The sequence below is a fragment of the Juglans microcarpa x Juglans regia genome, chromosome 3D (assembly GCF_004785595.1).
Source record: "Juglans microcarpa x Juglans regia isolate MS1-56 chromosome 3D, Jm3101_v1.0, whole genome shotgun sequence".
In the NCBI taxonomy this organism is placed as follows: Eukaryota; Viridiplantae; Streptophyta; class Magnoliopsida; order Fagales; family Juglandaceae; genus Juglans; species Juglans microcarpa x Juglans regia.
In genome coordinates this window covers 6,363,069-6,377,892 of record NC_054598.1, presented here as the reverse complement: position 1 = coordinate 6,377,892, position 14,824 = coordinate 6,363,069, and the positions used below count along the sequence as shown (strand labels likewise).

At 35.1% G+C, this 14,824-nt stretch overlaps 2 protein-coding genes across 5 annotated transcripts; both read right to left on the bottom strand.

Moving 5' to 3' along the window:
- Positions 1 to 9,432, bottom strand: LOC121254278 (heparan-alpha-glucosaminide N-acetyltransferase-like). Of its 4 annotated transcripts, none has more exons than XM_041154251.1 (15): positions 8,776 to 9,432; positions 7,135 to 7,452; positions 6,356 to 6,493; positions 6,171 to 6,252; positions 5,800 to 5,876; positions 5,059 to 5,159; positions 4,097 to 4,226; positions 3,657 to 3,773; positions 3,515 to 3,591; positions 3,144 to 3,210; positions 2,872 to 2,950; positions 2,494 to 2,585; positions 2,000 to 2,143; positions 1,528 to 1,581; positions 1 to 142 (listed from the first exon to the last, which is right to left on the bottom strand). In XM_041154251.1, exons 2-14 carry the CDS (start codon positions 7,237 to 7,239, stop codon positions 1,546 to 1,548), a joined length of 1,245 nt encoding a protein of 414 aa, XP_041010185.1. In that variant the 5' UTR covers positions 7,240 to 7,452; positions 8,776 to 9,432; the 3' UTR covers positions 1 to 142; positions 1,528 to 1,545. The 4 variants fall into 4 exon arrangements, with proteins under 4 accessions (XP_041010185.1, XP_041010184.1, XP_041010183.1 ...); XM_041154250.1 differs by lacking the exon at positions 1 to 142 and adding an exon at positions 1,181 to 1,418; XM_041154249.1 differs by lacking the exon at positions 1 to 142 and having other exon boundaries at positions 1,181 to 1,581.
- Positions 9,433 to 10,658: 1,226 nt separating this feature from the next.
- LOC121254277 (glycerate dehydrogenase) lies at positions 10,659 to 13,971 on the bottom strand. Its single transcript, XM_041154247.1, has 13 exons — positions 13,659 to 13,971; positions 13,490 to 13,573; positions 13,221 to 13,361; positions 12,780 to 12,901; positions 12,580 to 12,661; positions 12,121 to 12,193; positions 11,900 to 11,991; positions 11,731 to 11,805; positions 11,534 to 11,641; positions 11,365 to 11,442; positions 11,200 to 11,244; positions 10,972 to 11,086; positions 10,659 to 10,884 (listed from the first exon to the last, which is right to left on the bottom strand). Exons 1-13 carry the CDS (start codon positions 13,779 to 13,781, stop codon positions 10,862 to 10,864), a joined length of 1,161 nt encoding a protein of 386 aa, XP_041010181.1. The 5' UTR covers positions 13,782 to 13,971; the 3' UTR covers positions 10,659 to 10,861.
- Positions 13,972 to 14,824: the final 853 nt, after the last annotated feature.

Sequence of the window (14,824 nt, the reverse complement as noted above, 5' to 3'; positions counted from 1 at the left end):
TGCATTGTCTCAGGGGCCTCCCTTTCATTCCCCAGCTTCAGGTAACTAGTCCGGTTCTAGGTCTCACTTCCAATTTGGCTTCCCAGTCTCGGAATAATTAACTTTTTTTTTTTTTTTTTTTTTCACAGAAACAGGGGCAGACCTACGTTTTGATGTTTTAGTATATGGTTTTTTTAAAGATGTTGTACTATAAAGATAATTTCTTCTTCAAAACATTTTAAAAAATCTTACTTTACTTAGTTATTTAGATCTCGTTTAATTTTAGAAAACATCTCATCTCATCTGATCTCATTTTACCTCACCTCATCATTACAACTTTCTCAAATTTTCACATAAAATAAAATAAACAATTCAACTTTTTCAAATCTCAAAACAAAAATAATATTAAAAAAATATATTTTAACAATATTTTATTCAACTTTTTAACTTTAATCTCAACTTATCTCATCTCATCTCTGAAAACAAACGAGCCCTTAGATTTCTTTTAGTTTTTAAACAATTTTTCATACTCACATCTATTTTTTGTCATTAATAAAATCTCACATTTTTATTTTTTTTAACATCTCATAAGAGGTAAGAAAATATATTAGTCTCTTTTTATAAGCTATTTGGTAAGTCTACAATCTCATTTTTCCTATTTATTTACACTTTTATTTTCAAGTCTTCTACTAGCTAAATTATTAATTTGGATTAGTTTTGTTAGTAAGTATATATATACTACCATCGAATTAACAATTAAGAGTGAATAGATGAAACCATATACCTAATTTTTATCGTTTGTTTCAACAAGTCTCACATAACTATTTCTATCTTAATTTTTATTATTCATCTAAATCTGATAGAGCTCAAGTGAGAGGTTCAGATTGACGGTTTCAATAGTTTAGTTATCCCTAGATAACTACCTTATATAGTTAAATATTAAATGTTAGTGGCACATTCTGCTACCTTAAATGTTAGTTATCGTTCATCTTACATACAATACACTTTGCTAAACGCCCCCACATACCAAATCCTACTTCCGTCCCTGCCTAGAAATTAGAATCATCACCTTTTTAATCTTGTAACTTAACTTCAGTGTCCCATTATTGTTGGAAACAAAAGATAACATGCCATCACCAAATTCACTTTCAGGAAGTCTACCACTAATCATACAAACATTCCATCGAGGAGTTTAATGATGGACTAGAAAAGGTTCAACACTTCATAATTCTTCTGTACATTTGAAGTGTAAATTACTCAACGTTTCAGTTATAAGCGACTACAGGACACCATTCATTACTCACCCTTGTCTTCTGTACAAAAGAAAAGGATGAATAATAAAGAATCACAACAGTCTGCAACAAGATTGATTGGCTACACCAACTAGAGTTCTCTTCTTTCTACCATCTTTTCTAACCTCCATGATTATTACCGTAAAACTGGAAAGCAACAAAAGAATTATTTTAAGCATCATGAAGAGTAACACAAAAGATACATGTCATGCGTAATATCTGATTAAGGATAGATCCAAAAGCTTAACCAACAGACAGGAAGTTGATGCCCTTGTCATGCGTGCACAAAACGTGATATGATCCAGTGGACCTGTAAAAATAAGAAAAGTTGCAGCTAACATATATATGTATTGTGTTGGTTTAAGAAGTTTCTACCCGGCTTAATTACTTACTAAAGAAATTTATGGACCTAAATCATCTCATAAAACCGGTTTTACAAGAGAGACTTGCTCATTCTTTATAAACATGCCTAAGACCTTATCCACAGGCAATGTAAGATTATTCCTCAATACCCTTCCTTACGTGCAGGCCAGTATTTTTCATGGTCCTTGTCAAAGGGTAAGTAGCGTGGCCCCCATTCGTCCTGTGGCATGCTCTGATACCATGAAGAAATTCATGGATCTAACTCATCTCATAAAACCGGTTATACAAGAGATGATTGCTTATTCCTTATAAATATGCCTAAGACTTTATCCACAAATAATGTAAGATTATTCCTCAACACTCACAACATTATTTTCGGGAGCAGTCCAGTAGAATCCTTGAATGGCAATGATAGCTAAGTTAGAAGTTATGAGAACAAAGATGCTCAAAGAATGCATTCCCATCCACTCCAACACAGATGTTAAGCGTCTGTAACCGTAAACATCTACCTGCAAAACATTTTTTTTTTTTTACATGTTTGTAATGTTAGGTTATTTTCATGAATCTTAACTCATGAACTTCTTTCGTCCACACTGAATGACAAGAAGCAAATTTAAATGTTGCAGGCATGCATGATGGTCTAATTCAGATGCAGCATAATGAAAAGAGTACTGTCTGGAAAAAAAAAAAATACAAGATGTGAATGTAAACGATCCTGACATGAACTTTACAGCTAATACCATCAAGTTTCTTTCTTGGAAGGAAAATTCAGAAGGACATTCAACATAAGAAATGTTTCCATGTATGATGTATAAGTGGTCAACCCTTCAAGGAGCAAGGATTGACTCCGAGAACTCACCAACAAGTATAAAGCACAAAATGTGATCCCCGCAGATGCAGAAGTAATCAACATATAACTGACTGTATACAGAGATTTATTCACAGGGATGCCTGATACAAAAAAAATTACATATATATTTTCAGTATCATGCTATTTTAAAGAATACCTAAAGATACCTTGTAATAATTATTTAACAAATTACATATGTTGTTAGATAAATAAATATATTTTCAGTATCATGCACAGTGCTTGCGCACTCCACGACTGTACGTAGCATTACTATATCTAAAAAACAATAAATAAATATTATATATTAGTTTGGCTTCCCTATATATGAAGTACATACGGTACTGGTCGATATGAAAGCCAAAAAGTTTTAGAGATTGAAGTACATACCTGTGAAAGCAAGCAACAGTCCAAGGATAAACGAAGAAATTGATAACAAGGACCATTTAGTTAAGCGCCCCTTGTGGTCCTGAAAAAATAACAAGGACTCTATGTTTTTTAGATATTTTCTCATGATCTTTTTAGTTTCATAATGAGCTTCTCCACTAAATTGGTGTTCAAGGTCCCACTAGTATACAACATCTTTGTGCAGATAATTGAGGATATGACATAGTACTTTTAAAACAAGGGGAAGGTCGTCAAGATTGGCTAAAATATATCACCTGTAAGTCAGCAAGAATGTGTCCATATTGAAGACCAAAAATGCAAGTCACAGCTGCTGTTAAGGAGCTGACAACATGTAGCAATGTCTTACGAATTAATACCGAGTTGAAAGATGGACGAATTAAAGAGCAGTTATTTATGCAAAATGGAAGTTTGGTCCTTGTCATAATCCATGTTTTTTAATATTATCATGCCAAATCTGCATTCACTGATTCACGAGTGTACCATTTGGATTCAAAACTAATATGCGAAATAGAAATCCAGATGAACTGAGCAAGTTGTGTATGAAATTGAAGTGAACCAAACAAAATACAGAAAGAACCTATCTCAATGAATAAATTATGACAACAATGAGGATTTCGTTGACCACCTTAAGATACCTTCAGGATCAAAAGGAGCATCACACCATGGAGGTGAACACTCTTGGCCATCGGATATTTTGCACTCCTATAAATTGGAATTGTTATCCATCTGTTGCACAATATTGACAAGAATTTTCAACTTACAGATACCTTCAGGTTCCTGTAAGCAGGTTTCATGTATAGATGATCAACACCTAGAATATAGCGGTCGATCATTCCAGCAGAATTACAGGCAGGTCCAAGATCACCTCTCACCGCACATCTCACCTAGAAGATATAAACCAGCATGCGTCCATGAATTAGGTTAGTTCAAGTAATGAACTTTTAACAAGTACTTCTACACGCAAAACAACTAGGTGGGAAATTGAAACACCATACATACCTTAACTAGCTGGCTTAATGGCTGAACTATATAAAAGAAAAGAAATACATGTGCGTGCACACACATACACAGAGTCCTGACATGAATTTAATCTAAGCGCTAAACCACGCCTTTATACAGCTATAGCAAATCATTGACCACGATAAGGAAAGTGAACCATGTACAGGAAGAATGTAGGGAATGTGCTGATTACTGACTCTGCTCTCACCATGTAAACATTGCTATCATTTGATGGAGACAAAGAAGATGCCAAGGCTGGTGCTGTGAATTGCCAATTTGGAACATATAGACCATACAATAGCAGCATGTATACTGCTGACAGTGAAAATGCAATGCACCTACAATTAAGAAAATATAAATGAAACAAAGCTGATAGAAAATCAAAGCTATGGGCACAAAAAAGCTGATAGTTTCTCCCTCTGTTCTCGTCTGATATCTATGGGCACAGAAAAGAGTAAGTCAAGTGATCTAAATATGGGATAAATACTATTTTCAGTTGAGTTGCAATCTAGATTCCTAAACACTGGATAAGTACCAAATTGGGAAAATCAACCTTTTGGAGTAATGGTTACTCGAACAATTGGTATCCTTCCCCCCCTTGCACAAGTAATGCAAAGTCATGCCTTAAATGCCTTGTTTTTACAATCATCTTCATGATTCTAACCAAGTTATTTTCTTTTTTCGTTTATTTTCCAGTGACATTCAAGTCAACATCTAAGACCACTGATGAAGTCGGCCATCTCCAGCACAATTACACACACATATCCATTTGTTACTAAATTTTGGGAGGATTATCAGCGAGCTTATCAACCTATAAAAGAATCATTATCCAATGCCGATCTCCCTTAAGTGGAATCCTGTGAGGGGTGGCCTGGATATGATCCCACCCTTCCAGAACTTTGCATGAAACAGCCATTCTCAAGAGTCCAAAACTCAAAATACAGACTTGTAGTTGGCAGGCCCCCGACATTTTACCATTGCACCAGACAATGGTCCCACCATCAACGTCTTATGAGAGGAAGGGAGAAAAAATAATCTAGGCCGGCACCAATAAACAGGACTGATTATTGAACATTGAAGGTGGATGATATCGCATTTGAAGTTACTAATACGTGTTGCAGCCTTGAAACCTGTAACATTATATTACAGTACCCAAAATTAAGACCTTACCAATGCCAGAAGTAACTCTTAAAGAAACCTCCTTGCCTCCACGTCCGACATGTAAGCCAGATCTCACATAAAGCCGCAACAATGTATCCAATAGATATCCTCTGTAGTAAATGACAATGAGTTTAGAAGAAGGAGATGAAATAAAGATGTGATTTTTTCTGCAACATATTCTACAGTCCAATCATTCTCCAAAGCAGGCGGCCACCACGTAAGCCACTTGTCATGATGATCACTTGTCCATGTGGAAAGTTAAATTACTTCTCAAGTAAAAATTGCAGGCAGAGTACTAGTGCCGTGTAGCTTCACTTTGCATAAAGAAAAATATTACTGTATTTGAACAAATTTATAAAAAACTTACTTTCTCACTTGTCAAATATTATTGATATATTGAAAATTATAAAATTTAAATTTTAAAAAGAAACTGACAAAATAGTCTTATACGTAAAATTGTAAATATATACAACACTACTCTTGCAGAAATATTAGATGGTTATTAGCGAGTTCAAATATTTTGAATGGAGGTTTTTCTCTTAGTAATGCTAGATATAGTTTTAGAGTATATAAATACGACAAATTCTCTTTGAAAAAAAAGTGAGGTCTATATTAGAAAAATAATTTTTTCATATGAGTTACAGATCTAACAACTTTTTTAAAAAAGAGTACGATGTTTAAAGATTCTAAAACAGCAAATATAGTTCTCTTTTTCTTTTAGAAGTAAGATTGAATGGAGATTATGCCCACCTGCAAAACGCCCATCCACCTTATTTTTTCGATGTCAACACCATATGTCAGCGAATTGACTCCATGCAGATAACCACCTGAAATCAAGTGACTCTTACACCCAAAAAATACAAAATGACAGATATAAAGTCAATAGAACAATAACAAAATAAAGATCAGATTCCAACCATAAACTCGTCATTGCAAATACACGTCATATATATGTTGAAAAGAGCTACAAATTAACATCTTCTTTCAATCCCCTTCTGAGCCCCGCCCCACCAAAAGGGTGCTTTAAGGACTCAGCACGCCCTGTTAATAAGACAAATTCACATATGCATGACAATATGTGAACCAAAGGGTTTACACTGGAAGTTATCAACAAACTTTACCTTGAAGAAGAACTCCCAGAAGAAAAAGCTTCACTGCCCTAAGCACTGCTTTCCATGTAGCCTCTGCTCTGTTGGGTACTTTCTGAAATTGCAAATGGAAAGCTGCTAACTTTAGTCATTAAACATACTGATCATGAATACTAAAAAAACAAGTCAGCTTCCTTGGTGGAAAATTGTATCAGTACCTTGTACGCAAGAGCAGGAGAAAGCCCAGCAATGAAAAGAAAGAAAGGCATCACAAAATCAGCCAAGTGAATGCCATCCCATGGGGAATGAGAAATTACGGGGAAAACCGACCCGCCATAATCAACTAGCATCATGAGCTGGAAAAGCAAGCAATGTAGCAACCACTAACATCCACTATAAATATTATAAATTATTGTTGCTTATAATATACCCATGAAAAATCCATTTCTATGGCTGTTTTTGCATTCTGTTCCGGACGCTGGTTTGGTTTCATAAAATCAAACTATCTCATCTCATATAATTATTACAACTTTCATAAATTCCCATACAAAATTTAATAAACAATTCAATTTTTTTAAATTTCAAAATAAAAATAATATTATAACAATAACATCTTATTCAACTTTCAATAAAACAAGTGACTAGCCAAACAAGAGAAAGTTATAAAATTTGTATCTTCCATAAAAAAAAAAAAAATAATTAATTCACATTTTTTATTTGCTTAGTTAAATAAAAGTAAGTTACTCGGATCCTAGTGAAGCATCTATACATGAATATGTAGAACAATAACTAACTGATTTCTTGTCCTATATTTTCTCAGGAACAAATGGTGGATCACGGTTGACTAATAAAGAAAAAACATGTCCATTGAAGCAAAACAGATATAGAAACAATATTTCTTAAACACAAACTTGAAAAGTAACGAAGCGAGTGAGAAATCAGAATTTCAAGCCAAAAAAAAAACAGAGTAACAAAAAAATTGAAGCGGCAAGCTCACGAAGACGCAGAGGCCGCGAAAGACATCCAGGGAGGCGACACGCGTGGCTCTCCTGTTGGTCTGAAGTTGCTCTTCGACATCCCTTAGCGGCTCGTAATCGGCCATTTACCGGGATGGAACGCCGAAAGTTCTGATGCTCAGAGAGACTGGGTGGAAGGTACGTAAAATCGGCTTGTCTCTAAGAAGACGACAGTGAGAATTACGATGCCTCCGCTTCTACTCCTAGTCCTTATTACACTGTCTCGGAAGGAGACTGTTTCGCCATGTGGCATGACTTTACTGGCTGGAAGTCTGTGGGATCCGGCCGAATCAATATTCCTGTGGGTCCAATTAACAACATCGTATTCTGAATATTCGAAAGTAGCTTCTGCATTTATATATTTACGTGTGACACACTGTTTATCACTGTTTAGTGTATAGTCTATGCATGACGTCAATCATAGAAATATTTAAAAAATATAAGTATTTTTTTAATCTACTTACGTGTACATTTTCACATTAATAAATCTTATCTATTAATTTATTTTTTTATTTGGGTGATTGAGCAGAAAGATCATCGAATTAAGAAATGAGTGGGAGACATTGATACTTTGATTTGTCCCCCTTTTTGGCCAAAATAATACCACATAGTACTTCTATATATATTGTCCAATTGGATGCTTTGATCATGTTTTTGTTACTCCTAATTATAATTTAATAATTTTAAGATTTCACGTGCAAATAATAGATTTGGTCTTTTTTTTTATTTTTTATTTTTTATTTATTTGGTTACAAGTACGTTTTAACTTTTAAGCCCTGATCCGCCCAGTCTCATATGAGTCCTCTTTGATTAATTACCGGAAAATCTGATTTAAAGGGTGCGCATAAAATTATAAGTTTAATTTCCCTTTGGGGAGGCTAAATTTATATTTCGTAATAAAATCTTCACTATAAAAATCCTTAACTAAAAATTAAGTTGTGATTGATTATATATTGTAGTTTTGAGGGGCTAATGTATTGGTGTAACGGGACTACAAAGGCTAGGTGGGATCGAGACGAAGGGATTTCTTGAACTTGAAAATCATGAACTCTTGATAAAAAATCCACATTTTTTGGTAATTTAACATACATTATATTGTAGTACGTTTCATTTGGATATAGAAACGGTTTCATCTCATTTCATTATTATAATTTTTTTAAATTTTCATACAAAATATAATAAATAATTCAAATTTTTTAAATTTTAAAATAATAATATTATTAAAAAATAATATTTTATTTAATTTTCAAATTTTCATGTCAAAAGGTTGTATCTTGAAACGAATTTGGACCGCCTAGTAAGTTACACTTTTGTATTGGAAGTTGCATGTACGTATATATATGGTAGTACTCGGGTTGACGTCGGAGTTCATGCTTATTAAGTATGAAGATTGAGAAAGCTAGCTAGACAGCCGCCGCAAGTGGGAGGAAGAGAAAAATAAAGATCTCATGATTGCATGCCAAGCTTATTAATTGATGCATCCATTAATTTAGAAGCTTCTGTGCGCAGTACTCATGTGAACGTGTATACATACATACATATATATATATATATATATATATATATATATATATACATGCGCTGTATATATAATTAGTGGCCTGGAAGAAGAGAAAACTGACCTCATAATTATTCTTCAACGTACTTCAGGTTTAGTACTGCACCTTGTGATCAATCATATTATCATGAAGATCAAATTAGCTTCCAGATAATGTTGCAGAAACAAATTAGATATATATGCTCGCTAGTGTTGCGTCTACACCTAATTCTGAACATCATGACCACGGTGCATGCTTTGCGTAATAATTATGAACAACTTGATCGCCCCAAGTTGGGGGGAAAGAGAGAGAAGATCATGACTGCGAAGCTTTTTGATCAAGTCGACAAGTTATAACCGATCGACGCATTGATTCAATTCGATCGATGAGGCTCGAGGCATGCAACTGGCATGGGATGAGGTAGATCAGAAATTATGCCGAGCTCAATGCAAAGCTAACAGCTATAGATTAATCTCGATCGTTAGCGGTATTATTTGCAGCAACCATCAATACGCATATACAACAACGTACGTACGCATGCTGCATTTGATCGGGATGAATAAGAAAGAAGCAGCACTTTGATATATATGCTGCATGCCAGCCTTTGTATGGCAACGGAGAAACTAGCGGCACCTTTTAGGAAGAGAACGCTGAGCTTGCTGCAAAGCTTAATGATGTGGAAATTTTATCAGCTGAGCAATTCATACGTGCATGAGCTTGAAGATAGAGAAACGACCTCACGCCGAAGCTGTGTGCTGCGACCGCCTCCTCTCAATTATGTATGTGCTTTCGGTGATTTCTTGATGCTCAATTTATTTATACAATATTAAACGTGACCGATATTTTTTTTTAAGTTGTTATTCAAAAATAAATAAAAAATTAAGTTCAAGAAAGACACGTGAAGTAGTGTATTTATTAAATATTTAATGTTGTCGGTATTGATTTCTTTAAAAATATTAAATATTTAATAAATTATATAAAATCCACATAAATGTCCATCTTTCTCGCTTAAATGATCTTCAGTATCGGCCAACACCAACTACTTGAGGGACTTGTTTAACGTGCTTGGGTTTTTTAAAGTGATCAGCATCCCACTACATACGTACAGTGAGCTCAAGGAGAATGGAACAAGAGATGACAATTGAAAAAGAAACTCCTATGAAATTTCCAAGCTTCAACACCCTAAGTTATTTTGCACTCCATCGTCAAAGTACAAGGAAAGTCGAGGCATACTCAATGAAAACACATCCACATTATTGGGATTAGGTTACGTCTCCCCCTAAAATAAGTAACATATATAGTCCCAACACCTTAATGCACAGGACAAATTTAAAATCTTGCTAGGCAAGCCATACGTACATCGTTTTCCAAGTCCCATTTAAAAGTTAAGAGAATAATTGTATAAATAGCTAATTGATGATGGTGTACGTGCAATATCGGTTAGCCTTTTTCTCCGAGTAAACTCTGAAATCTGAAGGTGTGTAATGCACTCACCTCAAACGGATTTAGGTAAAGGATTTACTATACATCAACCACTATTTACCTCCACATCCCGCACCTAACAATTTTTTTTTTTTTTTTTTTGTTCATAGGGTGTTGTGAGGTGTGGGAAAGTGAATAGTGGTTGATGAGAAGATTTATTCTTAAGTAAATTATTATCTTTTATGGATAGGACACAGTGACATTGCTATTTTTATTTTTCGATCGTTGGAGGTGATTATCATAGTTTATAATTTAGTGATAGTTTGAGGGAAGTTTGTGTATTTTCACTTTTTATTTTTTGTTTTAATTAGCTATTTTTATACGGCACGCAAATCACTCATTAAGTACTTGAGATTGCATAAAGGAGTATAAACCTCAAAAAAGAGCCATCCATCCAGCAAAGCCTCAGCACTAGGCCGGGCTTCAAATTTAACCGACAAATTCCAACTCATTCATGCATACGTGCAAATAGATGTGAAAGCTCAAAGTTTAAGCCATTGCATAGGCAGTCATAGACAGTCTTTAAAAGTCTGTTATATAAGATAGTGAAATAGATATACATTATCCACCTCTCTTCATACTGACATGATCTGAAATGATCTCTCAAGAGGCAGCCATGCTCCAACCTTTAAAAGAAATTAGACAATTTGCACCAGAAGACCCTTATGCGATCAGCAATGATCCATACTTACAGCTTTGAAACAGGTAAACCTGCAATTGTGACAAAACTCAAGTTAAGAGTTGAGAAATTAGTTCCCCCCGACTATGATTTTGGTGGTGTCAGAAAGGTTATATTACCCAAGGCCTTGGAATTGACAATGCTTGGAGATGCAGCTGGAGGTGGCACATTCGGATTGAGGAATGGTTCTACCCTATTTGAATCGGACCAAATTGGATATCCTTTAATCTTTCCCTGCAATTTGGGAAGGTAAAGAGTACTACTGTTAGTAGTTTCACAATGAAATCAAGTCACAGCCAAAGCTAGAAGAACGGAGACTTGTTGAAACGGAACTTTCATGTGCATACCAGTACATTCAGAGCAGCCAGTGTTGCCATTCCTTCACGTGTCCACTTCATAAATCATGAAGGAAATATTGTTACTTTTTGTAACTAAATAATCTTAAAAGAAGCAGGCTAATAGGCCGTGGTCATGTCAATATGTTTGCATTACAAAGAATCTATCAATATTACCTTGGAAGCCGAAGCAATGTGAGGTACCACAATTGCATTCTTCATGTCAGCAAGCCCAGGTTTCATGAAGGGCTCATCCTAAGACAATAAAATTAACTACTTTATCTTCAATTATTTTTCTTCTGTCAGTGAATCAAGTTTTAAGACACAGTAGGTGTGAATTGGTTACCTCAAAGACATCAAGACCAACCCTAAACATAGGATTCTCTCTCAAATGTTCCACAAGAGCTACTTCATCAACAACCGGTCCCCTACTGCAGTTTACAAGGATTGCTTCCTACAAAAATAGACTTCATATTGTTAGCAAGGTGCAGCAGATAAATCTTATAAATCACATCATCAATAATAAGAAAATATTATAATTACCTTCTTCATGATTGCTAGTCTTTCTTTGTTAACAAGATGATAAGTGGTTTTGTCCAAGACTGGGTGAAGACTAATCTACAGAGAGTCCCAATAATATATCATTTTTCTGAAACCTAATTATCAACTTAAGATAATGAAGGCACATTAAACTCATAGCATGAAGTCCTACCACGTCTGCCTCGTGGAGCACCTCTTCCATGGAGGCTGCTCTTTTCCAAGTTACAGGCTTTTCACCGCTGGCCTTTAGGAACTCAGCATAAGCTACAATTCAGGAACAAATTATCATAAGCCCAAAGGAGCATAGATTTTTTGTTTAAATTCTCCTTTTCTTTTCATTCCGAGAAAGAGAAGCACAGAGCTTATTAACATCAATGGTTTACTTAGACATGCCTGTCACAAACTTTTCTAGGCGTGTGGCCTGGTAAAGATCATAGTAAATTAGGTTCATCTTGAATCCTTCAACCTGTGACATTAGAGCAAATACACTTTCATCAACATAGTGAATTACACTGTAATCCGAAGTTGAACAGGGATGCTTTATTCCTTACACTTCCAGCATAAATTATATCGCTTGTCCTGGTGTTGAGTTATATAACAGATTGCAATAAGACAGATATCTAGGATACCTTGGGAGTTTTACGTTAACAGTTGAAAATCGTATCATATATTCTTAATTTTTAAATTTATGACCCCACAACTCAATCCAATCAATTCTAACAATCATCAGGTAATTTAATAATGGATCCACTGAGTAGTCTAGCTAGGCACCGAACAAATTCAACTCAACTTGGTCAAATTAGATTAAGTTTCAAGAAATTTCAATTTGAAGTTCGAATTATAAGGATTTACCATCATTCTGGCATAAGCAGATCCAATGCGACCAGCTCCAATCACCCCAACAGTCTGTCCTTTAAGCAGGTTTCCCACAAACCTATCAGAAAAAGAAGGCCAAATCATGCTTTGTTCTTGATCATCTGAAACTTATAACTCATTCACCTGATATGAAATACAAGCAAATTGATAGATGTGACTTATAAAAGTGATCGTACAGATTAGGAAGCCACCCATCATATAGGCCTGCCCTCATGAACTCATCTGCTTCAACTATTCTTCTAGCAGCTGATAAAGAAAGTGAAGCTGCCAGCTCTGCAGTGGTCTCTGTAAGCACTCCCTAACCATATTAACAATGGAATTGATCTCAGTATTTGCCTTCTTTTTTCCCGGTACACTAAACCCAAAATTTAACCATATATGAACAAAATACAATTAAAACAAGGCAAATAAGTAGCTGTACATGTATGGAGGTGCCTTGAACAAAATTAATTAAATGGGTATATATACCATGGTCCACAACATGTTAAGAATCGTAATACTAGCAATAGCATGGTCAAATATCTATAAATATCAGATATCTCAATGAACACGTGCACAAAATGCACGACACCGAGTCACATACACAAAACAAACAATCAAACAATAAAAGAACTTACAGGAGTGTTTCCAACAGCAACACCATACTTGTTAGCAGCATTGACATCAACGTTGTTGTAACCAACCGCCATGTTACTGAAAGCTGTCCCTCCTGCTCTTCTCAATGCTGAAAACAGAGCCTCTCCCCAGTCTTCTGTCAACTGAAACGCATACCCAAGCATCTCTCAACAACACCAAAAATCAAAACTAAAATCCAAAACCAAAGTAAAAGAAAGAGAATCATTTCTGAGCAGTTCCAAAATGACTTGGTCCATCAAATTAACGATACCTGTCCAATCACTCCGTCGCACTTGTTGCCGATCAGAGCAATGATATCTTCCACGGAGAGTATAGTTTTCTTTTCTGTGCATATCTGAATGAGCATGAACAAAATCAAATAATAAACTTTTCAAAAGAGGAGGACTCGGAAGAGATAAGAACAATAAAATGAAACTTACTTCGACTCGACAATCTTGCTCAATTAACAGATTTATCCAGCGCGTTCCAGGCATGGGTTTTGTGCTAACAACTCTGTATTTCCCATTTGGGTTCCACACCTCAATGGAAACCGGTTTGGCCATGAAAGCTAATATTCGAAGTTGCAGAGTATGCCGAGTGAAACACAGAGCTTCTCCAACTCCAGGTAACTCAACGCTTTCTTAAAAACTAGTGCTGGTATGGTATAAGTGCAGTACACTGTTATTCTTCACCAATAAGAACAGTTCATTTTGTATGAATTTTGACTTTTCGCTTTTTGACTTGATGATCTTTAAGGTCTGCTAGCTTATATGGTACACTGGATATAATCCTCTCAGGATAGAGTAAGCTGAAAGTGGTTCTTCGTGCTTGGAGTATTTGGGCCTCTCATTGGGTATAAGATAATGGATGACGCTGCTTCCTGACTGGATGACACGTAAGGCGACGATGGGGCCTTCCCTCTAAATTACAGAAATAACCCTTTGTCCCCAACAAAATTTTGCTAAATCAAGTGGATAATTCTACTCTAATGGGCCGAGCCCAATAATCAAACAGACAATACCCAAATGTGTCACTACACCATCATTTACCTATGCTCAAAAGGAATTGGGTTATTCGAGCCCAAGTACTAGAGGTCCATTTGTAGCCCAATAATATAGGCTGCCCGCCACCAACGAGAGGAGCACTATGTTGCTGTGCGTGTGTAGCGCGCACACAAGCGCGAGGTCTGTATGTATCAGTGCGAAGGCAAGCGCGAGTGGGGAACGTGCTTTTCACCCTTTGCCCTTTGGTTTAGGGAAAAAAAAATGTTATTTTATTTACATAGCGCGGATTTTTAAATTACCAAATAATAATTTAGATATAATAAAAGAAATTTATATCTATACCATGTAATAATCCAGCTCGTGCTAACATTTAAAAATAAAAAAAATAAAAAATAAAAATCTAATTACTAAGATTATTGTCTAATAATAAAAATATTTTGTCAACAAAGTGATTGTAATAATTTGATAGGATATGTTAGATTATAATATTATTTTTATTATAAAATTGATTTAATGTATTAAATTAAACTACTTCGATTTATATATTTTTTTTATGTGAGCTTTTTTGTAAACTGATACTTTATCTTCAAAGAATAATTTAA